Source organism: Chenopodium album, chromosome 5, assembly GCF_948465745.1.
Source record: "Chenopodium album chromosome 5, dcCheAlbu1.1, whole genome shotgun sequence".
In the NCBI taxonomy this organism is placed as follows: Eukaryota; Viridiplantae; Streptophyta; class Magnoliopsida; order Caryophyllales; family Amaranthaceae; genus Chenopodium; species Chenopodium album.
The window spans coordinates 7,388,226-7,415,006 of NC_137838.1; the positions used below are offsets into that span (position 1 = coordinate 7,388,226).

At 34.9% G+C, this 26,781-nt stretch overlaps 3 protein-coding genes across 5 annotated transcripts; 1 reads left to right on the top strand and 2 right to left on the bottom strand.

The window, feature by feature from the left end:
• Window positions 1-622: 622 nt before the first annotated feature.
• Window positions 623-7,352, bottom strand: LOC145631740 (putative alpha,alpha-trehalose-phosphate synthase [UDP-forming] 7). The gene is made up of 4 exons (XM_081683904.1): window positions 6,995-7,352; window positions 4,701-6,813; window positions 4,342-4,615; window positions 623-1,527 (listed from the first exon to the last, which is right to left on the bottom strand). Exons 2-4 carry the CDS (start codon window positions 6,686-6,688, stop codon window positions 1,216-1,218), a joined length of 2,574 nt encoding a protein of 857 aa, XP_081540030.1. The 5' UTR covers window positions 6,689-6,813; window positions 6,995-7,352; the 3' UTR covers window positions 623-1,215.
• Window positions 7,353-10,308: 2,956 nt separating this feature from the next.
• Window positions 10,309-20,787, top strand: LOC145630266 (GPCR-type G protein 2). 2 transcript variants are annotated; one of them, XR_014112029.1, is made up of 15 exons: window positions 10,309-10,986; window positions 11,144-11,244; window positions 11,650-11,757; window positions 12,734-12,854; window positions 12,927-13,056; window positions 13,764-13,842; window positions 14,682-14,770; window positions 16,496-16,588; window positions 17,037-17,063; window positions 17,145-17,231; window positions 18,216-18,287; window positions 18,519-18,649; window positions 20,024-20,180; window positions 20,277-20,340; window positions 20,456-20,787. XR_014112029.1 is itself a non-coding variant. In XM_081682520.1 (14 exons), the coding sequence occupies exons 1-13, from the start codon at window positions 10,772-10,774 to the stop codon at window positions 20,172-20,174; spliced, it is 1,404 nt and encodes a 467-aa protein (XP_081538646.1). In that variant the 5' UTR covers window positions 10,310-10,771; the 3' UTR covers window positions 20,175-20,180; window positions 20,277-20,787. The 2 variants fall into 2 exon arrangements, 1 of the variants encoding a protein (XP_081538646.1); XM_081682520.1 differs by having other exon boundaries at window positions 10,310-10,986; window positions 20,277-20,787.
• A 586-nt stretch (window positions 20,788-21,373) lies between these two features.
• On the bottom strand, window positions 21,374-25,233 carry LOC145631741 (growth-regulating factor 5-like). Of its 2 annotated transcripts, XM_081683906.1 has the most exons (4): window positions 24,746-25,233; window positions 23,552-23,936; window positions 21,890-22,293; window positions 21,374-21,812 (listed from the first exon to the last, which is right to left on the bottom strand). In XM_081683906.1, exons 1-4 carry the CDS (start codon window positions 24,924-24,926, stop codon window positions 21,805-21,807), a joined length of 978 nt encoding a protein of 325 aa, XP_081540032.1. In that variant the 5' UTR covers window positions 24,927-25,233; the 3' UTR covers window positions 21,374-21,804. The 2 variants fall into 2 exon arrangements, with proteins under 2 accessions (XP_081540032.1, XP_081540031.1); XM_081683905.1 differs by having other exon boundaries at window positions 21,374-22,293.
• Window positions 25,234-26,781: the final 1,548 nt, after the last annotated feature.

Sequence of the window (26,781 nt, forward strand, 5' to 3'; positions counted from 1 at the left end):
TAGGGAAACAAACCCAAAAAACAATCATCCTTCAACTCTTTCAGATTCAACACTGGAAGTTCAGGGTTCGTCGCCATAGGTCTGAATGATATGAGTGAAGGCCGATAGGCGGAGGCATCTCATCTTGATGCTTTATTAGATGAATTTTTATAGGCATCTCGTCTGAATGATATATGTTGAACTCTTTTAACAGTTGAATTGAAACCAATGTAGTGCCGTATGCTCAGTGTCATGCAACTGCGTCAATTTCTGCTCAGCACTGAACTGGAAAGAAGATTTGAAGCAGAAAAATAGGAAACAAAATATCGCCTATTCAATGTGTGCCTCCATGCCATCACCAAATGCCTAGGGAGCAACCATGGGTAGAATACAAATGCACTCCTGGTGTACAAAGTTCCAGGATTCGGACTTCCAATTTAAAAGAGCAATTGCAAGCCTTAATACATTGCAATCACTGAAGGAGGGTCTGAAAATTTTAATACATTGCAAGCCTTTCTACGGAGTACAGACTATGAATGTACCGAAGGCAGAATCATTATATGCAGCAATCTTTTGCTGCTTCACATCTTGAAGGAATTTTAATAAAGAATGAGTAACACTCCTATTCTGGCATTTTAAAATATAATCAGCAGCCCAAACAATTGCCTATGGAGTACACCTACTAAAGAATTCAACATTGTCAGGTAAACATAAAATGAATTCACTCTCTCAGAATAGAGGGGTGAGGCAAAGAACAATTGCTAAAACATCTATACCCACAACTCAATGCGGCAAGTTACAAGCCAACCCGTTATGTTCTTGCCAGACATCTGACTTCAATACTTATACGAGTCAATCACCAACCAGGCAGTTAAATGGAACAAAGCAACTCTTACATATGACAAATTTCAGAACGGATCCAATGGCAAAGCCTGGTGAGCCTCTCTATGTACATTTGACGCAGCAAAGTCCCCCATTTGCCAATCCTAATCAGCCTTTTCCAAGCATGAAAATATCAATTGCGTATACCTTTAGGCAATCTGGAAAAAAAGTTCTCAAAAGACCCATCCCCCACCTCAATTGTTCAGCCAGATTCAATTTCAGACATTTTCTGGATTGCCCACTAGGGTATGAACCAACTTGGTCCCAGAGGTATCAGGCAAGAAAGGAAATCCTTGAGTTATGCTATTTTGAAGACTAAAGCAATATTTACTTGAAAAATAACTGAAGCAACTATCAAGAGGGGCTTCCTGTCTCATCGTCACTTGACGTTACAGGGTCTGAAACTTCAGCAAGGGCATCAAGCATGTTTATGACTTCAGCGGTATCATCCAAATAATATTTTGCCTTGCTCGGCTTTTGTCCGACCGTACAAGCGTACACTGACGTAATCGCTGACAGTATACCACTGTTCATCGCACTCCCAATGATCTCAAACATGTCTTCATCAGATCTATCATCGCCAACACAGCAAACAAAATCAGCACGCTTTCCATTCTCCGCCATTTTGGTGAATATCTTCTCCGCAACTAGACCTTTACTTACACCCTGAAAGAAATAAGAAAAAAATAAAGTCCAACATTAAGAACGAAGCCAAATACCAATAGTGAATTACACGAACTTCATATTGCAACATCTTAACTAACTACCACATATTACTCAGTTACCAAGTATTGGATGTCCAATATGAAAATAGCATTTGTGAAGAACAAAGTACTCTGCTTAAGATAATCATAGCAACAATGTAGCAAACCATAAGGAAGATCAACCAAGGGCCATTTAGCATTTGATGCGGCAAAATCTCTCCCTTAGCTAGTCTACTGTTTGTTGATAAATAACTCCAGCTTTTCCCCACAAAGTCTTTCTCCAACAACACACACTGTGTTGCCCAAGCTCTTCATCACAAATCCCTCAGCCACAAAGGCACTAACTCTACCCTAGCCCAGTTCCCACTTTCCCAGTCATCCACCTCTTCTTCACCTCCCTTACCAAGACTGGTCTGCATGTCCAGCAGATCAGTTCCATCTCGAAATATCTCTCCCTCTCCCCCCATCCTCCTTCTCCTAAAGACTTGATTCACACACAGAGCAACATTCCAAGAAAACAGAGCATGTCATCAAGGCATGCAGCATAGACAAATTAAGATGATGATAGAGGTATGATGGAGTTTGATTTAGAATAATATTAGCATTAAACGAAGTATATTTACATATAGTATTGGAAATTTCACGTGAAATCCCTCAGATCTAATTTTGTACAATATATACGCCTAAATTACCTTTTTTTTTTTTTTTGAAAAACGCCTAAATTTACATGCACAAGGAATAAATGTGTTTTTTTTACTTTCAATTTACTCTAAATGAGGCAGAAGGGCTTGACAATCTAGTTTGTTGGCATAATTAATCTTAACTTCAAATTTTGTTTTGTTGTATTATGTCAAATATTGTTGATGTGTTGTTATGTTGTACCTTGTATCATTCACTGTACAAATTCCAAAGTTTTGAAATTGATATTTACGAGATATATTGCATAATTAAAGAATGCAGAAGAATCCTATGAATTTATACATATAAATAGTATTAATATTTTGTTTGTACTACAAAATACTTGTAGAATAATTTATTCAATAACTCAAAACTATATGAATGTTTAAATCAATAGAACAAAATAATAAGAAAATGTATTCCAATAGTTCAATTAACAACAGAGAGGAAATTAAATCAATTCATGTATTTTATATCAATTCATGTATTCATCAAATAGTACTGAGTGATTACGAATCTTTTATATAATTTAAGAGTCGGTTAACTACAACCCTCCAAAAGCCCAATTCTTAAATCTTATGCATTTTAGTGTTTTTTTTTTTTTTTTAATTTTTTGCTTTAACCTCCAATTAAGAACTTCCATTTATTTATTTATTTTTGTGCTATAACATACAATTAAATAACTTCCATTGCTACAAATTTTTTTATTTTATAACTTCCACATCTCTTATTGTTTTTCTTTCAAAATACATACATGCTACGTATAAACTTAAATTGTCAGTGTAAGTGAGTAGAAAAACAGAGCTACAAATCTTTAGATATTACTCGTACCATTCAAGTTATCTAAACTTACCGTTCAAATTAAAGCTATTCCTAAAAGTTCAAACATTCAAGAGATAACTAACTGTGATTTTGTGTGATCCTCTCAAAAATCAATTATTATGGGGAAGTTAAGAAAATCCTATCAGTGATATTTGGATTTGATTCTTTTATTTATCCCTGAACCCTTGATGACTAGTTCCAATAACAAAATCTCTAAAGGTTGACCTATATTGAGGACCATGCATAGAATAAAGTAGCCACTCATATGGATATATAAAGGGAATGCAAAGTTCACAGTTGACAAAACAAATAATAATGAGAAATATGTTGTTGACGGAACCCACTGAACTGTAAATTGTTACATTCACTAGAGAAAATATCTAGATAAAAGAGACTTTTGGCAAATTTCATTAAGTGTTAAATAGTTATGAATTTCATCATTGTACCCTGAATATGCTGGTTATTTGTATTAAGCATAAGCAAGTACAGCTAAGAATAGAAAACTTAGTATTGGAGAAATCAATCGTGTACAAAGATCTAACATAAGGATTCAAATGCAGTAGCATTATTGTTGACTTTCACAAAATCCAAGTAAACTCACTGCCTAATGCCTAAAGATGATTTTGTTTAAAATACTTCTGAATAAAATGAGAGATTTTGTTTAGGGAGATGATAGTCACAAAACAGCAAGGATTTAAATATGGATACAGCAATAGCATAATAAACTAATATGTGGCTGTAATGAACATTTTGGTGGGTTTATACAGTTTCTTATAGATTAGTAGTGCTTCATCGTATATATAGTAACTAAACAACATGGAGGGATTTAAATTTTTCCAAGCCACCTAGAAATTCAAGTGGGAAAACTGATTCCACTTCAAAATCATATACAAGTATACAATAAGAGGATCTAGATGATTCCTTCTTTTTCCCATGAAACCTTGTTTTCCAATATCTAAATCCAAAGTATAAGCAAAATATGGGCAAAAAGGCATTAGAGAAACTTCATTGCTGCTGACTTCAAAAGTTTTCAGCACTCATACCTTCCTACAACTAGATCCCCACAATACACCTTAAAGACTAAAAATTCTAATGTTATGTCATAATCTATTCCCAACTTATGTCTGACTGGCACAATATTTTGTCTACATCTTTCCGTCATTAGCTAACAAAGATATGGAGTTGACAATTCATATAGTAAATCATCAAAAGCAGATGACATGATTAACTAGAACAGAAATATGAAGCTGAAAATAAGTTAAAGCAAAGAAGATACCTGAGGCTTGACTTCAACAATATGCTGGCCACTTTTTACAGAAACAGGCTCATTTGCTAAAACACTTTCTAGATGATCTAACATCTCCTTTGCTTGACAAGACCCAAAACCTGGGTCAGCATCTCTATAATGCCAGACCAAGGCACTCTCCTTAGTTTCGATAAATGAACCATCTGTTGCTTCAGTATAAAGCTTCATGACAGGTTCAGCTATCTGCACCCATCCAAAATCACAATTCTGACCGCACATTTCCCATTCATCTTCCGCACTCCATCTAACCAAGTATCATATAAATGCATTAGTAAAAGAAGCACAAGAAAACACACAATCATTGTTACATACAGGTGCAATATGAGTACCTCATAAAGTATCCATGTTCAGCTGCAATGCCAACCTTTTTGCAAGGTGAAAACCATTTTCCTAAGCTATCTTTTCCTCTTCCGCTGACAATAAAAACTGTGTTTCTGGGGTCTGCAGATAACAAGTTTATGATACTTATTACCTCTTGACTGGGCTTCTTGTCAATGGATGTCTGCGGCATCATAGTGCCATCATAATCCAATAGAATGGCCCTGCTTTTAGACCTAGAGAATGCTGAGACTATAGCATCAATAGTCAACTTTCTGAAATTAGGGTCAAGTGCCACTACCCTAAAACCAAAACCCAACCCAATCCCCCAGCAGCGTCGCCTGAAATGGTCCCTGCAAGTCCTCTCAAGATCTTGGAAAAAGCTTCTTGACCAGAATGCCACATCATGTGTGCAAACATATCTGTAATGCTTCTCATGGCGCAGCTGCTTTTCAGCATCATTCATAGAGATAGCCTCATTCATAGCCTCAGCTGTTGCATCCACATTCCATGGATTTGTCCGGATAGCACCACTCAGAGAAGGAGAACAGCCTATGAATTCTGACACGACCAACATACTCTTCTTGGGGCTACTAGATGATGAACCAGATGAAGATTCAGAAACCCCTTGCCTGCAGACAATGTACTCATACGGAGTAAGGTTCATTCCATCCCTGACTGCAGTGACAACTACACACTCAGCAACAGTATAATATGCAGCTCTTTCACTCAGGGAAACTGGTCTATCGATAAAAACAATGGGTTCATAGCCAGGACGTCCAAAGGTTTCATTAATTCTCTTACAGCTAGCTTCAATTTCAGTCTGAATCTCTTCGAGATCCTTCCCTTTTCCTCTGGAGGGATTTGCAATCTGAACCATAACTGCTTTTCCCTGCCACTTTGGGTGTAGCTTCAACATTTGCTCCATAGCTAAAAGCTTCAAGTTGACCCCTTTAAAAATATCCATATCATCAACACCAAGCAGCACAGTCTTCCCTTCAAATTGCTGTTTGAGCTCCTTCAATCTCCACTCTTTATCGGCAAGCCTCAAAACCGACTCAATCTGACCCATATGTATCCCAACTGGCATAATTTTTATTCCAACAGTCCTACCATAATATTCTAATCCAATATATCCCCTTTTCGATTTATACTCCAGGCCTAACATCCGACTACAACAAGACAGAAAATGACGAGCATAATCAAAGGTATGGAATCCAATAAGATCAGCATTAAGCAATGCCTTAAGGATCTCCTCCCTCACAGGCAAAGTCCTGTAAATCTCTGAAGAAGGAAACGGGCTGTGAAGAAAGAATCCCATCCTCAATTTGATGAATCGTCTTCTCAAGAAAGTTGGCAAGACCATCAGATGGTAATCATGAATCCAGACATAATCATCCTCAGGATCAATAACCTCAATCACCCTCTGAGAGAAGATTTTATTAGCAGCCACATATGCTTCCCACAATGACCGATCAAAACGCCCACCATGACTAGCCGAAAAGGGCAGCATATAATGGAAAAGAGGCCATAAATGATGCTTGCAGAACCCATGGTAAAACTTGGTATGAATATCCGGGGGCAAGAAAGCCGGCACACATTTAAACTTCTCCAACAAAATCTGTGAAACATCATCTTGTTCATCCAAGTCCACTTCCACCTTCAAAGACCCTACATACAAAACCTCCATTTCCTCCGGCAACCCATGCTTCAAATGCAACAGTAACGAATCCTCGTCCCAACTAAAACTCCACCCCTTATTATCCGGCCTCCTCTTCGCCCTCACCGGTAACTGATTCGCTACAATGATCACACGGTCTTGTACAATCGAAGATGGTACATCAGATGATACACTATTCGCCTGATCATCGTCTAGCTCCGATATCACTCCCGTCACCGTCATCACCCTCGGAAGCCGCTTTTTCTCCCGCCCCAACCCCATCGCAGGAAAATTCCCTGAAGCTAGATCTAAAAGATTGGTATACGATCTTGACATCATTTTGTCCCCCTTTTTTTACGAATTCCAGTTCTTTCTCTCTATTCCTTCAAATCAATCCACTAACAACAGTAACAACTACAGATATCTTTTCCCCCAAATTCCAATATCGCTTCCTATATACACAACTACACAAAATCCAAATCAATTTCCAATTCAATAAACATTCAAATTCACTCAACAAATCTCATTTCATCCAAAAATGATCCAACAAAACAAGCTCAAATCAAAAAATCAACAAAAATCTCAACAAAATTACATGAAATGCAACAAAAATGAAGACCAAAAACAAAGAAAATTAACACTGACCTTGGCGATAATATCCAGAAGATCTAAAACGATTGAAAAAAGAAGATTCAAAAATCCTAAAATTTGCAGGAAGAACAGATCTAGGGTTTGTTCGTTGTTTAACAAGGAAAAGAGACTCAAAGTTTATTTGTTATTAAAAATTGGATTAAATAAATTAGAAATTGTTGTTGAATTATTATATCCAGAAAAAAGAAATGAGGAAAAAGAGTTGCTTTTAGAATATAGTGACGGAAATGAAGAAAACAGGTGATTTGAGGAGATTAAAAAAAAATAAAAAAAATGGAAAACGAAAGAGGATAAGGTTGGCCAGCTTGACTGGTCCGGAAGTCCAGCTGGCAAAGTTGAATTGTCATTATGTCACGCGCTTTAAATTGTGATCTTGGGTTGTTGGGCCCATTGTTTAGTCGGGCTCGCGTCTTCGCCACGTCATCTTTTTTTTTTTTTTTTTTTTAAGGTAGAGGGAGGACTTCAAGAAGCACGCGTAACGTAATGGTCAAAGACGGCAATTTATGACGTAATCTAGATATGCAAAACATGTAGTCCTTCACGTCCTTGTTAAGTTTTTTTTAAAAAAAATAAATTGGGTACTCCGTAGTAAGGAAGTCGAATGGAGGACTTATCCGTTGAATATTAGAAATTAAGGGTCTGTTTTGATTTATTAAACTTAATTGAGTTCAATTGAATTGTTTATAAAAAAAAATTAAAAAAAAAAAGGAAATTAGAAACTGAATTGAACTGATTGGAGCTGAACTGGATTGAAATTAAGCTAAACAGAACAGGCTTTAAGTTAGGCGCATTGTGGAAGGATGATATAAAATTGAAAATGTGACCACAATATAAGTTAGGCACTTTAACGCAGTTTAGTCGTGCTTTTAAGACTGGCATGTTCAAAGAATTCAAATATGAGATAAATATTTACGAATGTGTTGTATTGGGTTGCTCAAGACGGACACGACCGCACAACACAATCCTACCTTTAGGTAGTGCCTTTAGGTAATGCCTTTTCATAGTGAGTTATATTTTCATATGTTATACGGAGTAGTTCTTTTTTTTTCTTAAAGTCATGCTACTCAAACTATTCATTTTACCTCAAAATACTTAGATTAAATTCGGTATAAGTTATATCCTACAACACTTAGACACCTTACTTTCAGTTCAAACAACTTATGGATTTTTTTTTCACAAAAATAGTTAAATCAGATATGGGTACCCCGCGTTTAAGTAACATAGGTATAAAAAAAAGACTCAAATTCATAATAGTTCAAGGTAGAGTTTGTATAAACGCAATTGTGTACAATACATGTTTTTTTTCCCCATGTACAACACATAGTTGTGTATTATGGAGTAGTATGTAGTATTATTCATACTAGTTGGTAAAACAAAATTGAAGTTAAGTTTCTACCATAAATATCTAGACTCTAGAGCACTCATGACAGTGAACAAAAATATGCTCACGAGCATTTTGGTGAACAAAAAGCATAAAATACTTCATCTCATCAATGAGCATAAGTTAAATGCTCCATCATTTTATAAAATGCTCATACTATGAGCAAAATTTTACATGAATAGTACTAGTGGGCCAATGTTGAAATTCATTAATTAAAAGAATACTTCCTCCGTTTTCTTATACTTGTAACAATTTGACTTTTACACTATTTATGTACTCCACTTTGACTAGTTTTGACGATTTATAGCTAAAAAAAATATAGTCATGTGGGATCTTGTTAGATTCGTCTCGGTTTATACTATTTTAATATCTAACATTTATAATTTTTACATATTGATAATTAAAGATATAAACGATTGAAATAATGCATCGACAAGCGTAAAAAGAGAAGTGTTGCAAGTAAATAAAAATAGAGGAAGTATTAAATATGAATATGGTAATGTGTAAGAGGGAAGTAATGTTTGTGGGGTATTAAAAATGGTAGGAGAGAGAATGATGAGCAAAATCATTTGTATCATTGGTGGGATAAAATATGACCACAAAAAATGCTCGTGAGGAAAATAAGATCGAAGAGGAGAGAAAGTGAGTAGAGAGAGAATGAAGAAACAAAAAAAAACGAACATTGTTGTGAGTGTTCTTTAAGACCTTGTTTTGATTTTTATTTTTAAAAAGGAACTAATTCGACCAATCTTGAGGGTTGACTTTATAAAATAATTATTTAATTTGGTTGTTTAGCAAATAAACCTTTTCCGAAAGACTAGTTAAACTCTCATCAACCTACTTCGAACAAATAAAATGAGAATTGAAGTTATTATTGTGGAATGTACGTGAGCCCTACAAATGAAATTTGTCAACAGATGGAGGTAGAACACTTTGTAATGGTAGAACATAAATAATTGTGCAATTAATACACTTTAATAATGAAAAATACAAATTAAATGTGCATGCATATAATACATAGACAATTGTTGTTAGAAAGAAAGTGACAAGTTTACTTATTGAGTGTTTTAAAATACTCATACCTATATATAGGAAGTATATGAACACGATTTATTCAACTAGCTTTTCGCCATAGCATGTATGGTGTTTATGTATAAAAGGGTAATCTATTAGGAATTGATAAAATATTAATAGCTATTAAAATGAAATTGCAATATAAATATGCATCATAATACTACATAGTTGATACTTCAATAGTTGAGAGGACAATAATTTATAGATGAATCCATCAAGGAAGAATGCATTGAGTTAGTTTATATTGTATATGAAAGATCGATACTTCATTGAATTCATACTATTTTATTTTGTGTGTAAAGAGACTCGCAAGGATGATAATTGTAAAAGGATTTGGATTCAAGTATTTAATACCGCCTTCAAGGTTTTAATCAATTAAGCTAATTGATACTCACGTTGTTTAAGAGTAATTATTGCTCTTTGTTTCATACACTTTGGCAAAGTGTAGGCACATTATGAGAAGTGGGACACCTTTTAGCATTAAATAAATCTAATTTAACTCATTGGCTTGTATTATTTGCATGTTTGATGTCATATGTTGAACCAAACCACCTCCTAAGAGGTATGTAATGGGTTTGATACTTCTAAGTAAAATTCATAAAACTAACCCAACCTAAAATACCCGACACATACTAAAATTGTACATAGCATTTGAAACCATTACAAATCAAAAAGTACAACTAAAATTAATTTATTCACCATATTAAACTAATAACTAATATTCCTCAAAAATAAAAAAAAAAATAAAAAAAACAAATAACTAATAGATTCGAATTTAACAAATCTTAACATGTTTTATATATTGAACAACCCCTCACTCAAATACGGCAAATACGAGTTATATTAACCAACCCAACATACTCGATAACTCGACCAGTCGACCCCATATGATTTGATAGCACTAGCCGAAGCCCAGATGAGTTACAACCCATCGAACCCTTAGTCCCTTACCCTTCATTGTTCATGGAATCAGCCCCATACCACAGATTACGACTTACGAGCAGTAATTAACTGATTATGCATCCTAATTTTATTTTTTTCTTTCCTTTGTAAAAAGAAATACGTAGTAATTTTTTTAGTGAGCATCTAAAAAATTGGGGGGAGAAGCGCAAAATCGAAAACAATCAAAGCTCATCAAACTTGAAGAAGAAGTGAGCATAAAATTGAACAACTGCAATCTGTTATGAAATCAAAATCAATCCAAAATCACCAGATCCAGGACATTTTACATCCCCAGTACATCAAATCTGCCATTCCCAATTGAAGAAAAAAAAGGGGTTTTTGATCAAAAATCAGAATCTCAGAGGAGAGAGAAAATGGGGTGGGGATGGTCAATAATGGAGGGAGTAGTAATGGTGGGTTCATTGGTGTTGCTGGGTTGGGCAGGTTTATGGTTCTTGAATCGTAGATTATACAAAGAGTATGAAGAGAAAAGGGTTCTTGTTCAGATCATTTTTAGTATTGTTTTCGCTTTTTCGTGTAATCTTCTTCAGCTTGTTTTGTTCGAGATCATTCCTGTTCTTTCCAAAGAGTAAGATACTTTTATCGTGTTGTGGGTGTCGACTAGTTTAGTTGGTTAAAGTCTCGGGATGATATGGGGAGGGAAGTGGGGTGTTGGGTCGAATCCCGTCTACATTATTGTCCATTGAAATTGGAAGTAGTTCTTATTGTTGTGTGTTTTGCTGCAGGGCTAGATGGATGAACTGGAAGCTGGATCTGTTTTGCTTGATTTTGTTGCTGGTTTTTATGTTGCCGTATTATCATTGCTACTTGATGCTTTGTAATAATGGTATTTAAGCTCTCTTGCTTATTTTGCAGTTCTTTCCATCTTTATTTGTTATATCCAGATTTTTTTTGCTGCTTTTCGTTGTCAATGTTTTAGAAAGTAAGAGTAATGATATAGTGCCATTTATTAAGCTATTATTGTATGAAAAAAGTTAGGGATTAGTTAACTATACTTTGATTTCAAATGTAGCTAGTTGTTACAAAATTTGATTTACACTGTAAACTGTAAATAAATTTAACAGAAACACACATTTAAAGAATGTGTCTAGGAGGGAAAAATCTGATTTAGCTGCTTCCGCTCTAGTATAGTTACTATAGTATATAAGATGTTATACTGTTTCTAAACTAAAATGTGTATAGGTTATCCTCCTATGATAACTACTATGGAATGACTAATCGATTTTACCAGGTTTAAGAAAGGAACGAGCTGCACTTGGGGCTATATTATTCTTGTTTGCTTTCTTGTATGCTTTTTGGCGAATGGGCATCCACTTTCCCATGCCTTCACCCGACAAAGGTAATTGTTGCAGTCTGAATTTCCTGTTAATGCTCTGAAATTCTGTATTTCTGTGTATTCTTTTATCGCATATGTGTGTTTGCTTGCTTGCTTCTGGATGAGACTCCTCACTTTTCTCATATTGCAGCTTTTCAATATCAAGGCATGCTTTAGCTGAATTGTTAATATAAGTTGCCTTTTCACCCCCTTGGCTGTATGCCTGTACTATAGTGCTTTATGCCTATATGATTGTTGCATATCTTGATAATTTGATTTACAGAAACCGTCAAGTTTTGATTGTTGCTGTCAGGGTTTGGAGAAGCAAGGTTTATGCAGGCTTAGTTAAAACAGTATAATTTATGTTGTAGTGTTGGCATTTGAATGGTTAGTTATAGATGGGAACTTTCACCACCAACTATTTGCTTGTCATTGAGACCTGGAATACCATATAGTTCATTAGTGAAGTTTGCAGAGTTTTGGTTCAGTTCATTTGAAACAATCTTCTTTTGTATAAATCCCTTCGAGTTCTTTGTGTTTTATCCTAAATATCCCTGCATATCCTCCCACCACAGGTCTTAGCAAAAAATGGGATTAGTATGAGCTAGATTGGGTGTCAATGTGACTAGCCACCGATGCCTTGTGGATTCCATATCATATTTACAGTGTATATTGGAAGCCAGCTCTAGCTGAAGGCATTAGTAGTGAACCCCACTTTATGTTTAAAGCTCCGCATTTAATTGAATTAACATTTCTTTCATGGGAGCGAAGAGATACCACTTGAACAATATGTAATTTAATGGTCATAGTTACTCTCCCACTAGTGTCTTATTATGAATGAACAAGATGTGATTTTTAAGGTTGACTTCCATAGTTCCATTACAATGGTCTTTAACCCATGAATTTTGTTTTGTCTCCCCCCCCCCCCCCCCACACACACACACACTTTACTGTAAAAAGTTGAGAACCCTTGTAAACAATTTGATTTCTCATGTCTCAGGATTTTTTACCATGCCTCAGTTGGTTAGCAGAATTGGTGTGATTGGAGTGACCGTCATGGCTGTCTTATCAGGCTTTGGGGCTGTCAATTTACCTTACAGCTATCTGTCCCTTTTTATCAGGTGTGTATTAGTTTCCTATATACAACTATTTTTAATATTGAGAGCTTTATCTCAAGGGTTAATGTATGTTAGGGAGATTGAGGAATTTGAAATAAAATCCTTGGAGAGGCAATTGATGCAATCAATTGAGACTTGTGTTACCAAAAAAAAGAAAATCATACTTTGTCAAATGGAGATGGAGAGAAGTCAAGTATCAGAAGAGGTATGTCAAAATATACATTACTGCTCCTTTATGTTTAATAGATTACTCCCTCCGTCCCAATGTACTTACCCCATAGCCATTTGCACATAATTTTATGCAAGTGAAAAAGTAGATAGAGAAAATTGGTGAATGAGTGTGGGACCCAAATTCCAAAGACGAAATAGAGAGAATATTTTTTTGAAAAGGAAAATGGGGCAAGTAAATTGGGACACCTTAAATAGGAAAATGGGGCTAGTTATTAATAATACCTGCTTTTTCTGTTGTCATCATTTCTTCTTAAATGTTTCACTTCTTTATAAATGACTTTGAACTGTGAAGGTTTTGCACTTCTTTTGTTGCTCTTTACCCTTTTTATGAATAGATGGCTGCCTAGCTTTTTAGTACACGTTTTTTTTTTTTTTTTTTTTTTATAATTTTTTTTAATTTTTTTTATTTTTTATTACTTGACATTATAAGCTCATCTGCTTTATGGCATGAACAAAAGCTGCACGAGGTCTTTCTCATGCCTGATTAAAATGTGCTTAATTGTTTTACTTCGCATCTTTTTTTTCCTTGCTCTATTTGTCCTCCTAAGAGAGGATGAAAAACTTTTATTGCTGATTTGAGAGTTTTCGATACGCAGTAGATTGTAAAAGCTGAGAGTCTTGATTTATGATCATTAGCTTTCCCGGATTGCTTATTTGGCTCACTTACATGTCATTTTGTAGAAGATGAATGCTAGATCTTTCCTGAAGAGAATTGTTGGAACAGTTGTGAGATCTGTGCAGGAAGACCAAAGGGAACAAGGTTTGTTGCTTGTACTTTTGTTTACCTTGAGCTTATTATCATCTAGTAGGTTTGATTGGCTGTATAGTTGGCTTACAAGTTGGCCAATTCAATTTTTTGCCATGAAAAATTTAATACAGATGATGCATAAAGAAACTAAGTCTTGGTATACCACCAGTTTGTAAGCTGGCTTGTGACCTCTGATTAATTAATGTGAAAAATGATTCAGTTCCTTTGCATCTATTCTGGAATGTACTAATACTTTGGTTTTAGTGTTTTGGGGTGTAGGGGTTGATTTGATCCCACTTTGTAAGTGTATGTCTCTGCTGACCAGTAACTCTCAAGGACTGAACAGTTTTATTTAAGTCTCTTACATAAGCTGTTGTCCGTTTATTATTGAGGGGAAACGTTTTACCAACTTCAAATATTCCATTTTCAAATATATTTTCTGCACCAAGGGCTGTATATTTACCTGGCTAATGGTTGGCTGTTGGGATTCTTGGGAAGCTTCCTGCTAGATGTTCTATACTGATTGAAACACATTTAAAGGGATTTTGATTTTTTAAACGTATTTCAACAAGAGAGATCCAAAGGAACTGGATGTTTAAATCAGTTTGTAAATGGCTTTATATGCGTGAGGAGGACTTCTTTTTTTTTTTTTTTTTTTTTTTTTTTTTTTTTTTTTTTTTGTTACTCGTTCTGTAATATCCCATGATGAAAGAAATGAGGAAAAACATTTTCATGCATGGTTTTTTCTTGTTGATCAATTTTATTTTAAAACTTCTTTTCCTTGTGAAATCTGCATGTTATAAGGTTCCTCTCTTATTTTTCTTCTTCTTTTTTTTTTTGTTTGTGGGTAGATATAAAAAATCTGGAAGCTGAGGTACAGGCTTTAGAGGAGCTGTCAAAGCAGCTGTTCTTAGAGATTTACGAGCTTCGCCAAGCTAAGGTATGCTCTGGTCACTTTACTGTTTCACTCAGCAAGTCAACATGCTTGTGTACCTTATCATGCTATTGTATATCATTTTATCATAGCTATAATTCGAGACAATCCTTCTCTCACTAAAACAGTAGGTTATAGGTAGCTAAGAGGAACACTAGGAAGGAAAATGCCAATAAATTCGGGAAACTTTAAGATAGGACTGAATCGGTAATGGCCAAAGTGAGAATCACCAATTACAGTCTAGCCAACATTTGAGAGGTTGGTGCTCCCCCAAGTCATAATTTTCTCTTTTTTTAATACCCCTCAATATGCATCCTACCTCCTATTATTCCCTCAGCATTGCCTGACTTGGTTTCTAAATCAACACTCTCTTCTCCTTCAATAGTAGATTATTCCTATTTTAACTAACTCTGGAGAACATTCCTTCTACTGCCTTCCCCTTTCTTTTAGTATAAGTACTAGGGTAGGAGTCTGATCGATTTTTGCAATTATGCATGTGTCCTTTTAAGAATATACTTCCTCCGTTCTAATAATATTGCAACAATGGGACTTTTGCACTATTCAATACTCTTGTTTGACCACACAATATGATTCATACGTTAAGTAAAATCTAGTCATTGGGATCTTGTTAGATTTGTCTCAATGTCTCATAAAATACTTTCACAGTATCAACTTTTTATAATTTTTACTCTTATATAATTATAGATATTTAACATATAAAATGTGCTTTGGGATACGTAATTTCATCCTTGTTGCAATATTATTGGAACGGAGGAAGTATGTATTTTCTTTTGAAAACGTTTTTAGATTATTGTAGAATTGAAAATCTGACATATGTAACACATTGCGAGTAACTCATAAAGCCGTTAGGTTTCATAGGTTTGTACCTTTAGAAATCAACCTATGCTCTTGCTATAAAGAGACTTAAAGCATTAGAGATCTTTTGTGTTTGTGAGTCCTTCTATGGGTATCAGAGGTTTGAATAAAATGTCTTTCTTTTTCTCTTCCTTCCATCCATTTATGCTCTTAATGATGAAACCTTTGATGGTATTGAACTTTTAATGCTTTTGTTGTTGGGTTCTTTATGGTGAACGATGCTGTTTTATGTCCAATCTCCATAGACAATCCTTGATTTTAAAAAGTTTGCATCATAGTTAGTGATTTTCTCTATCCAACAAAGTGCTAAGATTAGCTCTCGGTTTAAGAGCATCTTGGAGGATGGCTACATTGTGCAATGAGCATCTCAAAGTTGCTTATTGGATAAACATGAGCTTGTATATTTTGTCATTGAAGTAATGGGGGATTTGAATAAATTATTCTAGCTACTCTTTATTTGCAAAGTTTCTTGCTTTTATAAGTTACTATATATTTATTCATTTCAAGAGCTAGCTTATCAATTGGAAACCTACAATGTTCCAAGCTTGAAACCTACAGAATTGTATGTAAGCCACAATGCAGCTAGATTGCACCCCCTAAAAAAGAACATTAACTTTCAGGGATGGAATGTAACTGGTAATTTTCTTGCCTCATGTATGCTTGTTGAATTGTGATGGAACTTTAACAAGTATGATGTGCTAAAAGTAACTGCTTGAATGTATCTATTCTAGGGCTATGAGCCAATGAGTTAGTCTTAAAATCTTCTTTTTTGTATGAGATAGTAGTTGGGCCTACTGAGATGTGTCTTTGATAGTTCGAAAGCTGTTTTTCTGATCATTTCCTCCGTTGTTTCAGGAAGCTGCAGCTTTTTCTCGAACTTGGAAAGGCCACATGCAGAATTTTTTGGGTTACGCCTGTTCAGTCTATTGTGTCTACAAAATGATTAAGGTAATGCATTATTTTCCTACTTGTTTAACTTATCTTCTTCTGATGCACAATTGTCCTAACATGGTGTTGCTAAATTGTTCGTGGTTCATATTGAAACTTAATAGGGAATAATCTTGGTATAAAATGAGAAATAGAGTAAAGAAGGATGGACACTTAGATTGGAAGTAGTGAAACTAATTTATTAACCTCAAATGCCCTATGAAAAAAAAGTTGACGGTGATAGAAAGCTGGAAATAGGAAAGAGGATTTTGAGAGTGAACATGGTCTTTGAACTTTTTGTATATTAGAACTATGTAGCATTGCAGTACTCTCTAAGAATCTTGTTATATAGTACTTCAGTACTATGTTGTTTTTATTTTCTTTCTTTCTTTCTTTCTTTCTGGCTTCACTTTTCAAAGTTATTATTGTATGATGCTTTGTATATCTGATTGATCTCGTTGTTCCGCAGTCTTTGCAGAGCGTTGTCTTCAAGGAGGTAATTGTTCTGCCCGACTGGTTTATATTGGGTCTTAGAATTAGCTGAAATGCAGCTAAGACTTTTTTTCCCTCCTCACAGGCTGGTTCAGTTGACCCTGTCACAAAGACAATCAGCATATTCCTACAATATTTTGATATCGGAATCGATGCCACGTTATTATCCCAGGTGATTTTAATGAACTCTTGACTTATTGCTTCCCATATATAAGTATGTTATAACCTGAACTGCCTTTTGCTATTGATTAATTTCATGGCCCATACTCCAGCCCATTTTTTTTGTCCAATATTTGGATAATTTTATATTTTCTACTAGTAAGTACAATTATAGTGATCATGATATCAACAAAACTGTTTAATGATGCAATATTACTGGCACTGGTTTCTAAGAATTAGGATTTTATTTGTAGTACCTTAAAATACATTGTCAGCCTGTTTGATGCGATAATACTAGCAGTGGTTTCTAAGAATAAACGGTGGCAATAAAAGTGGATTTATATTGTAAATTTGTTAGGAGAGCATCATGGAAAAATCCACGTCTACTTTATAGTGAGTGTCCACCCACAACTATCCCTCAATTTTTCATGGAGCTCCATCACTTATTAATTTTGATTTTTAATGCAATAGCTAACTTCTCTATGATCTATGGACACAAATTTAAGAGAAACTTATATTGGATGGAGTAATAGTAGTTTTTTTTTTATTAATTAATTTTCTTTATTTGATGATAGAAAGATTTAGTATCAGTTTTTAAATTTCCTTCTTTATATTATTGTCTTGATAAATTCTTTTTTAAAGGAAAAGTTTAGGTCTGTTCGTGAGCCGAGGCTTTTGGGCCATTATAATTTCTCATTTGTTTATAGGATGAGCCGATGAGATGTTGAAATTTACAAATAACCAAATGGCCTAAATTGATGTTTGCCCAGATATTCATGATATATTCAAATAATTGTAGTTCTGACGTAAATCTGAGTTAGATATCTAAATAACCTCTGTAGTAAATATAAATTATATAGCTGAATTGTTTAATGTTGTATTTATTTATTTTAATTTTGTACATCTTGACCTGGCATATTTTCTATAATGGTGTAAGTGTGATGGTGATTTGTTGAAATTCTGTATTAATTTCCTTTTCCGGTCTTTTATTGTGCAGTATATATCCCTACTATTTATAGGGATGTTGATTGTCATATCGGTTCGAGGATTTCTATCAAACCTCATGAAGGTAATGTTATTTTCTATGCTTGTTATATTATGTAGTATGGATGCTCATTTATTTGTGGCTGCATCTAGTGAATCTAATGAATGAAGTTATATGCTTTTATCTGTTCAGGAATTTTTCTGCTTGTATTAGTTTAAAATCCTAGACATAATGCCCTGTCAATTTTGATCTATCTGTCGGGCTTCATGGGCATCCACGGTTTGTTTTCTAACTAGAAATATTCGGTTTTTCCAGTTCTTCTTTGCAGTTTCCAGAGTTGGGAGTGGATCTTCAAGCAATGTTGTCCTATTTTTGTCAGAAATCATGGGAATGTATTTTGTCTCATCTATTCTTTTGATAAGGAAAAGTTTAGCAACTGAGTACAGGTATTTATCATACTAAAAGTGATTGTATTCTGTTTTTGTTATTAAGCAAATATACACATTGTCTTTGATTAATTGTTGTAAATTCAGTGATTTGTTTCCCTGCATTTGCCATTATTCTCATCCTCTTGAGGACTTTCCCTTGACAAATTTATTCATTTTTTTTTTATCTTTTCCCCTTTCAAAACTTTCTTTAACCACATGCTCTGTAACATCACAGCTAAATTTGCAAGATAGTTCTTTTTTTCCCCCAAAATCCTGATGTTCTTAAATGTTTAGAGACCTAGAGCTACATATGCAATGTTGCTGGAAGACCTCCACATATGAGTTATGATCACTTGAGAACTTTTTGTCAATATTACTAGTGGCACTAGATTTGCTGGGGTTCAATCAGGGTGAAGTTTGTGTGTGTCAAAAGTTCAAATTATATACTTGAGATTCTAGCTGGAAGTGTCAGGTTTATAGTGGCACTTGACATGTTTTGATTTGTACATTAGTAATTTTACACGATAATATTAGGACATGGTTAAACGGGTCCTTTTTGTCAAACAAAATTTATTTATTGATTATTTACGTTCCCCATCTGTTATAGATAGACATTTATTTACTTATTTATTTATTTAGTTTGGTGGAACATTTAATCATTGCTGAAAATTGATGGTATGTTGAAGTTTCTGGTAATATATAATGATTTACCTGTGGAAACCATCAAAAAGTATTAGGATAAAAATTGTAACTTGAGGATGGTTTTGATAGCTTAGGGATGCTTTCTAATTGAAGACCCTACTTAAGGTTAGTTTCCTCGTAATCTTGACAAAGTTGCTATGTTTTGCTGCCATTTTCTATAATCAACTAATCCATTTGGTACTTTAGCTTAGTTATCCTAACCATTAGCGACACACCGTTATTATTGGCAGATAAATAGCTTATCTTATATTGTATGTGAATTAGCAGCTACTCCACAGGCTATGCAAATCAGGGCGGTAGTTGGACAGTCTCATAGACACTGTTTTAGGGATTTCTAGATAAACATTTGAGGCTAGTATTATATGTTATATCATATACAACTATTGCCTAGTAACAGACTAACAGTAGGCAATTGTAATGGTTCTATACTTCTATATATGCTAGGAAGCATCTCCTATTGTAAAATACACCTTGTCTACGAGTAAGAATTTTGGGCACAATCAACATTTGAAGATTTTTCTTCTGTTTCCTGTACATGGTCCCATATCGAAGGAATGATCAGGGAGGTTTGCATTCATTTTAATTATTAAGAAAATTGCAACATTTTGATCGCTATATGGTGCTGGCTAGTGAGGAGTTATTTTTTCTTCTGCAAACTTAGGGGGTGACTTTTGAACTGCTTCATTTCAGGATGATAATAACTGATGTATTGGGAGATATACAATTTGATTTCTATCATCGCTGGTTTGATGCAATATTTGTTGCTAGTGCCTTCCTTTCCTTGCTTTTGCTTTCTGCACATTATACATCTCGCCAAGCTGACAAACATCCAATTGATTAGGGGCATGTAAGTCCTTCTGACCTTACAATTTTTTTCTCTCTCTTAAGCTTACACCATAGTCCCATGTTCCGTTTGTTAATTTGTGCGCAACTTGGCTTGTAGGTCTTGTATACTTGGCTAAAGTGTGGATGTCTCTGATCAAGGTCACCCTAAAGTTGAGAAACAGGTATCATCATGGGAAAGAAGAGTTCAGTCATATGATGGTAAACTTGGCCTTTATCTTTTGTGCATAGATCGATACGAGGATATTGTTTTAGATTTTTTTGGTGTTTGGTACCCAGAGATCTTTCCGGGTATTGGTTTAGGGGAGCCTATCACGGGTGGCAGTATCCAAATTGTTTCCGTTGAAACCCAGTCGCAACATGCTAGCTTTGATGTGGCAGTAGCAGCTTTGGTGGATAGTTCATATGTAAGGTGTTGGCACCACCATTGACATTGGAGGGTTCACGCAAAAGGAGCTAACACATTTATTGGTGCACTAAAAATTCCATGTAAATCTACTCGATTTTTTCTGAAAGAGGTGTTGCATCAAAATCATGATTTGAACACTTGAATTCAAAATTAATACAAAGTATATGATAAATGTTCAAGTTATTCATCATTAATGTTGAGTTTGTCAATTCAGCCAGACAGTTGGAACTTGTTCCCACAGATTTTTGAAATGTCTTTTTCCAACTGAAGCCAATAATGTAATGGCAACTTAAATCACCAGTAGATATTCATTTCACGGCCTACATGTATCACTATCACTATCATACTGAGATTGTGCTTGCTCGAATTTATCCGAAAACCTGAACAAGAGCCCCTGGACTAGATCTACTATACTTTTCCATTTGGTATACCCAAACTCCGAAGTTTTTAGTCACTGATGTACCCTTGAAATGAAGCATGAGAAAGCCAAGAAGGCCTACAAGTCTACAACAGTGTCAATATAGGGCATCAATAGAAGCTACCCCCTCATCTGAATATACTATCCCCCATGTTATTTATCAGGTTTCTCTCTTATGTAATCTACCTATACTCGCTTACAGTGTGGTAAGAGGGGTAGAGGGCATGAAATATGGTTCAACCTTTTGATAAATTAACAAGAATCGGCAATTAATATTTTTGAGGCAAAGGTATGACAATCAACCTATCACCAATTGCTATTACACAAATTACTTGGTCGTGTAACTGAAATCTTAGCAAACTTGAGAATATTCAATAGCAAAAGACATAACAATATTTGTCAGCAATCAAAACAGCTAGCATGTCTAGCAAAAAATCCATGAAAACCTCTTACTGTAACCAGAAACAAATATTGCAGACTCTAAAAAGCATAAATAAAAAGCGATCCAAGTAAATCAACAAGTTTGATAACTACACATTTGTGCTTTTGCACTCTTGGATGCTGCTTCCAAAGGGAGTCGATTCCAGAACAAAATTTTATTCCATCTGCAGTTTCAAGCCCCTCCAGCCGAGTTTCCCCTTATCTGTGCATGCCTAGCATCTTTACTTCACACCATAGTTGTGTAAAAAGGCCTTCTCATATTATCAGTATCAACTACACAACTTTAGAGAGTAGCAAGAAAACCAACAGCTTCAAATCAAAGCCAAATTTTGTGTTGGCTTGGCATAACAACTGCTTACTTCAAGATTCTGCATGAAAAAAAAAGTCATGCAGATTTCAGAAGATGATAACGTTTCCATTCATTTCATAAATAATATAACTTCACCTTGAGGAGATCGTGGACTGGCTGAGAAGTCCGTAGTAGTCATTGGTACGGAAATGGAGAGCTGTGTTGTGGAGAAAGAAACCTGGTTGGCCCTCTCATCTTCTAAACCAGACCATACCTCCCTGGTATTTGGCCACTCCTCAAAGAAAGGGTGGAGAGAATGATTGCCTTGTTTCACAGACTGCGGTTGGCCAAACTCACAGTTGATAAAAGAGCGGTGAGAATAATCGTCATGTAATGAGGAATTATCCATCGGTTTTGATTGAGAGAGTGATGACATCTGGGGTGACATTGAGGGCCACGTATTGTCCAAAGCTGATTCCATAATGAGAGATCTGTTACCACCTGAGCATTGTGAGAAGGATCTATTATCACCAGCCTCAGGTTTTGACCCCTGGAGGTGCCTGCATATTTACATCGATAATGGTTAAACATCGATATGTAGAATTTCTTTGAAGCAAGCAAAGGCAGATAGAAGGTAATAAGAAAGTGATGTTTCCAAAAAGATTAAGTACTCTATCTGCTTGAAATTAAGCCGTTAATCCTCACTTTCATAAATCTCCCAAGATATCCATTACCATAAAAAGCTGAAAATTGATATAAATTCAGCTTCTTTCTTACACACATATCCCACAATATCCACCATATAAAGTGGAAATTTGAAACATAAGAATTATTTGAATCTAAATTAAATAAAGTGACTCAGGCAAGACTTAGGAGGCATTCTGCAAGCACAACAATTTGAGACACAGAAAAGCACTTGGTTGACATATCTTGGGAGTTAAAACAATGCATGTCTCAAAAAGCCAAAAGAAAGAATATAGATGAATGAAGAGGAGGAATGGCCCTAATTCAAAGACAGCTACACAGTTTTCTGCCCCTATTATCATCATCTTCAATAACCTCTTTCTTCTCTGCTCAAACTGGGAGTCCTGAGCAGCAATTTTTTTGCTTGTCCCCGGCTGTTTTTTCATTCTGTTAAAACCTTTAGGCTGTACAAAGAGGACACTGGAGATAAAGGCAGTGCAATTTGTGATGAAGTTATATAGAAATGACAGTTTATGATAGTATCAACATTGAAGCTAAATCAATTGCATAGTGAGTTAGGGAAGGGGGTTATAATTCCGACTTTCAAATTAATGGTCTAAAACTGTCAATTAAGTAGAACAAGAAAGTCTTATCTGTTTCTTGACTATAACTCAATAAGAATTGTGGAACTGTGGAAGGGCAATCTAAGAGCCTTTAGTCTGAGCCTAATTTGGGTTTTCTGTGCGAGTCTTCTCTCTGAAGTAGTGGTGAAAGTAAGAATTTAAGCAGGTGAGGATTAATGAGTGCTGGGAACATGGGAAAGTTTCTCCGATGTTATGTGATACGGTGAAGCAGAGTTCAAAATTAACTTGCAACAAAATGCGCAACTTTTAAAGAACACAAAATTACTTAAAAATGATAGGAATAGATCAGCACACAGTAAAAAGACCAGTTCCAATAATATGTAAATGCACATCGAAACAATACACATTGCAAAGCAATCATGTATATATACAGTAGCCAATATTGCCAAATAAAGAAAGCCAACGGCAACAGTTGTATAGTGCAATAATGATAATGGTACCATAGAGCAAAAAACATCAAATTACTAAATTAGTATGGATGAATGTATACCTGTTGTATTGTTTGGTAGGAATGGCATAAGGGATAGAATCCAATTGAAATTGTGATTGATTTGGATTTGAAGTCGGCGAAGCAGCATTACTAGCAGATGCAAATGCATTGAATTTGAGGGGAAGGCTCTGGTTTATAGCAGACACAGAAGTCGTCGTTGACGAAGAGGAGGAGAAAGGATTGGATTCCACATGCTTTCTTGAACGGCTGCGGCCACGGTTCATGTGGCGCTCGCAATACTTAGAGTCCGGGTAGGCTTCTTTGGCACACCGCCATTTCTTACCATCAGTTCTTCTACATCTACCCGGTTCGGGATCTATCTTCTTTCCATACCCAAGCCCAATTCCAATGCCATACAAAGAATTCTCTCTACCACAATATCCCACTGCATCAGTGCATCCCCAACCAAACCAAAACAAACAACATCAATAACTATCAGCCAAAAATTTCATAAAAATCAAATTAAATTAGTGGGTATCTCAGTATATCTCCACAACAATCAACCAAAACAAACATCAATAACTATCAACAAAAAATTAGATAAACTTAAATTAAACTCAGTGGGCATTGCTGTACATCCCCAGCAAACCAAAACAAACAAAACCAATACTGTCAGCCAGAAATTTCACAAAAATGAAATTACAATTAGTGGGCAACCCCAGTACAACCCCAACAATCAACCAAATCCAAAGCAAACAACATTAATAACAATCAACCAAAACATTCATTTAAAAAAAAAAAAAGAAAAAATCATATTAGTAAATATTCCAGCACAATTCCAACAAATCAAAACAAACAAATTCAATAACTATCACCCACAAAATTCATAGAAATCAAATTAAAATTATTAGGTTTCCTACTATCTTCCCAACAAACCAATACAAACAAAATCAATAACTATCAACCAAAAATTTCATAAAATTCAAATTAAAATTAATGAGTATCCCAGTACAAACCCAACAAGCCAAAAAAAAAAAAAAAACAAAACCAAAATCTATCAATCAGAAATTTCATTAAAAACCAAATTTTAATAAAAATCAAAACTTTATCAAAATTAAAATTAAAGGGTATCCACTACATCCCAACAAACCAAAAACAAACAAACAAAACCCAAACTTTATCAAACAGAAATATCACAAAAATAAAAAATTAGAAGGGTTTAATTAGTAATATGTAAAAGTACAAAAAACTCACAAGTAGGGCGATGGAAAAATGCAGAAGAAGAAGTTCCGAAGCTATTTTGAATAGGAAGAACTAGATCTGGTGGAATAGAAACTCCAGCAATTAAGTACTTGTAGATCAAAGCTTGATGCTCCAATTCTTGCCACTGCGACACTGTAAACGGCGAAACCCCTTCTGATCCTCCTCTATTCATACTTAAACTAAGGTTGTCGTTCTTCTCAACGTTTACGCTATCGTATACTTACACTTAATGTTCCGTTCACCGTAAACGGCGAAAACCCCTTGATCAACAGCTCATTCTTGTCAATCAACTCAAAGAACCAGACCAAACTAAACCAAACCCAGGTTGAATTTGCAGAAATTAGAAGAAAAAAAAGTTGGATTTTTGGTGGGTTTTTTTAGTTGATTAGATATGTATAATCAAATCTGGAAAAAGTGGTACAAAGATTCAGAGAAATGAGGTGATATTGTTGTTTAAGAAGTGGATAAAATGGGAGTATTTCAGCTTAGTTGTTAGTTTGACCTCATGAAAATGAAACCCTTTTTAAGGAATAGTTTTTCAGCATTAGTGTTAATAATGGAAGTACAATTTAGTCAATTAAATTTTCATTACGTATTCAACGGCTTCTGGGTTTGTTTCCGAAACCCTTTTGATTTTTTTTGTTTGGTTGACAATTTTTTTTCAAAGCAATAACTTCATGAGGCCAATAGGCCCAATGTAAATACACTACACAGCCTGTCCAATATCGACTAAATGGCACCCCAGAAAAAAATACAAAAACTTCAGTGCTTAACATCTACGGAGTATATTATTATACTAAGGGCTTGTTCTCATTGATTGAAATGTGTTAAACTGAACTGAACTGAACTTATTAGAGCTGAAATAAACTGAACTGAATTGATCTGAACTGGCTGAACTGAAATGAATATTTTATAAGAGAAGGAAATTAGGAGCTGAACTGAACTGAAAATAATCGTATGAGAACAGCCCTAAAGCGATACTTTTTTCCCCCTCCGAAAGAATTGTAATCTCGCCTATTTCTTTTTTTTTAATCACCGCCTATTTTTTTTTTTCTACCATTTGGTTAATTAGTTTGATATCCAAGTTTATCTAATCATTGTTACATTAATAATTTCAATTATACGCAGTATTTTGCTTCTTGTGGTTTTTTAATTTAATTTTTAATCACTTCCCTATTTTTATAATATCGACCATTTTTAACATAGATGTACTGAGTTAACATCAACGAGTACTACCTAGCTCTATCTATACTGTTGACATATATCCATGTAAAGCTCCATAGAGTCAAGTTTGTGGATGGATAACTAGGTTAATGTTAAACTCTTGAAGGGTGATTCTTAATACCTGAAATCAAACAATAATTCAAATCCAAAAAACATTGATTAGTCAAACATTACTCCTAAATGCACCTGAATACGTGTAAGATTCTTTCACCACCTCTTACCATTGAACCGAATTATATTTCCCTATTACTATTGTAAACACTAAACAAAATATCTAACATGATGTACGGGATACAACACCGTTAAGGATTCGATCAATAAACTACGCTACGCTGATATTTCTCCGTTATTACTGATATCGATTTCATTCATAACAACCCTCATTGTGGCCATGTGGAGAGCTTCTTTCAACCACGTAGGCACCTGCTACCTATGAAATCCATTTGGCATCTATGTCGATAGGTGACACCAGCTTGGTTATTTCCCTATAAATACCCAAGTATAGTTCATGGTTAAGGTAGGATTTTTATCTCTCTAATTCTCTCTCTCTCTCCCTCTCCCTCTTAGACACTCTTTTGTGTCTTCTCTTGTTCTTTTCATCAAAGTGCTAACTTTAGCATCGGAGCGGTGATCCTCGGATAATTTTCCGAATTAGCTAATTTGCAATGACTGTGCAGATATTTAGCTGGTCGATAAACCTTTACGGATCCCAAGATTCGAGTTACTGGAATTCACTCGAAACACTTATTTTTTATTATTTATTTATTATTATTATTATTTTTTTGACGGGAGTTCACCCGAAA

Bases quoted from the DNA above. Each gene is read 5' to 3' on its own strand.
- LOC145631740 (XM_081683904.1), bottom strand. From the start codon at position 6,688: ATGATGTCAAGATCGTATACCAATCTTTTAGATCTAGCTTCAGGGAAT. The intron at 4,616-4,700 runs GTACTCATATTG...ATACTTGGTTAG, and splicing joins GAACATGGATACTTTATGAG to ATGGAGTGCGGAAGATGAAT. The intron at 1,528-4,341 runs GTATCTTCTTTG...TATTTCTTTCAG, and splicing joins TTGTTGAAGTCAAGCCTCAG to GGTGTAAGTAAAGGTCTAGT.
- LOC145630266 (XM_081682520.1), top strand. From the start codon at position 10,772: ATGGGGTGGGGATGGTCAATAATGGAGGGAGTAGTAATGGTGGGTTCA. The intron at 14,771-16,495 runs GTATGCTCTGGT...CCGTTGTTTCAG, and splicing joins ACGAGCTTCGCCAAGCTAAG to GAAGCTGCAGCTTTTTCTCG. The intron at 17,232-18,215 runs GTGATTTTAATG...TTTATTGTGCAG, and splicing joins ATGCCACGTTATTATCCCAG to TATATATCCCTACTATTTAT.
- LOC145631741 (XM_081683905.1), bottom strand. From the start codon at position 24,926: ATGAATAGAGGAGGATCAGAAGGGGTTTCGCCGTTTACAGTGTCGCAG. The intron at 23,937-24,745 runs GTGAGTTTTTTG...GCACTGATGCAG, and splicing joins ATTTTTCCATCGCCCTACTT to TGGGATATTGTGGTAGAGAG. The intron at 22,294-23,551 runs GTATACATTCAT...GTAAATATGCAG, and splicing joins CCTACCAAACAATACAACAG to GCACCTCCAGGGGTCAAAAC.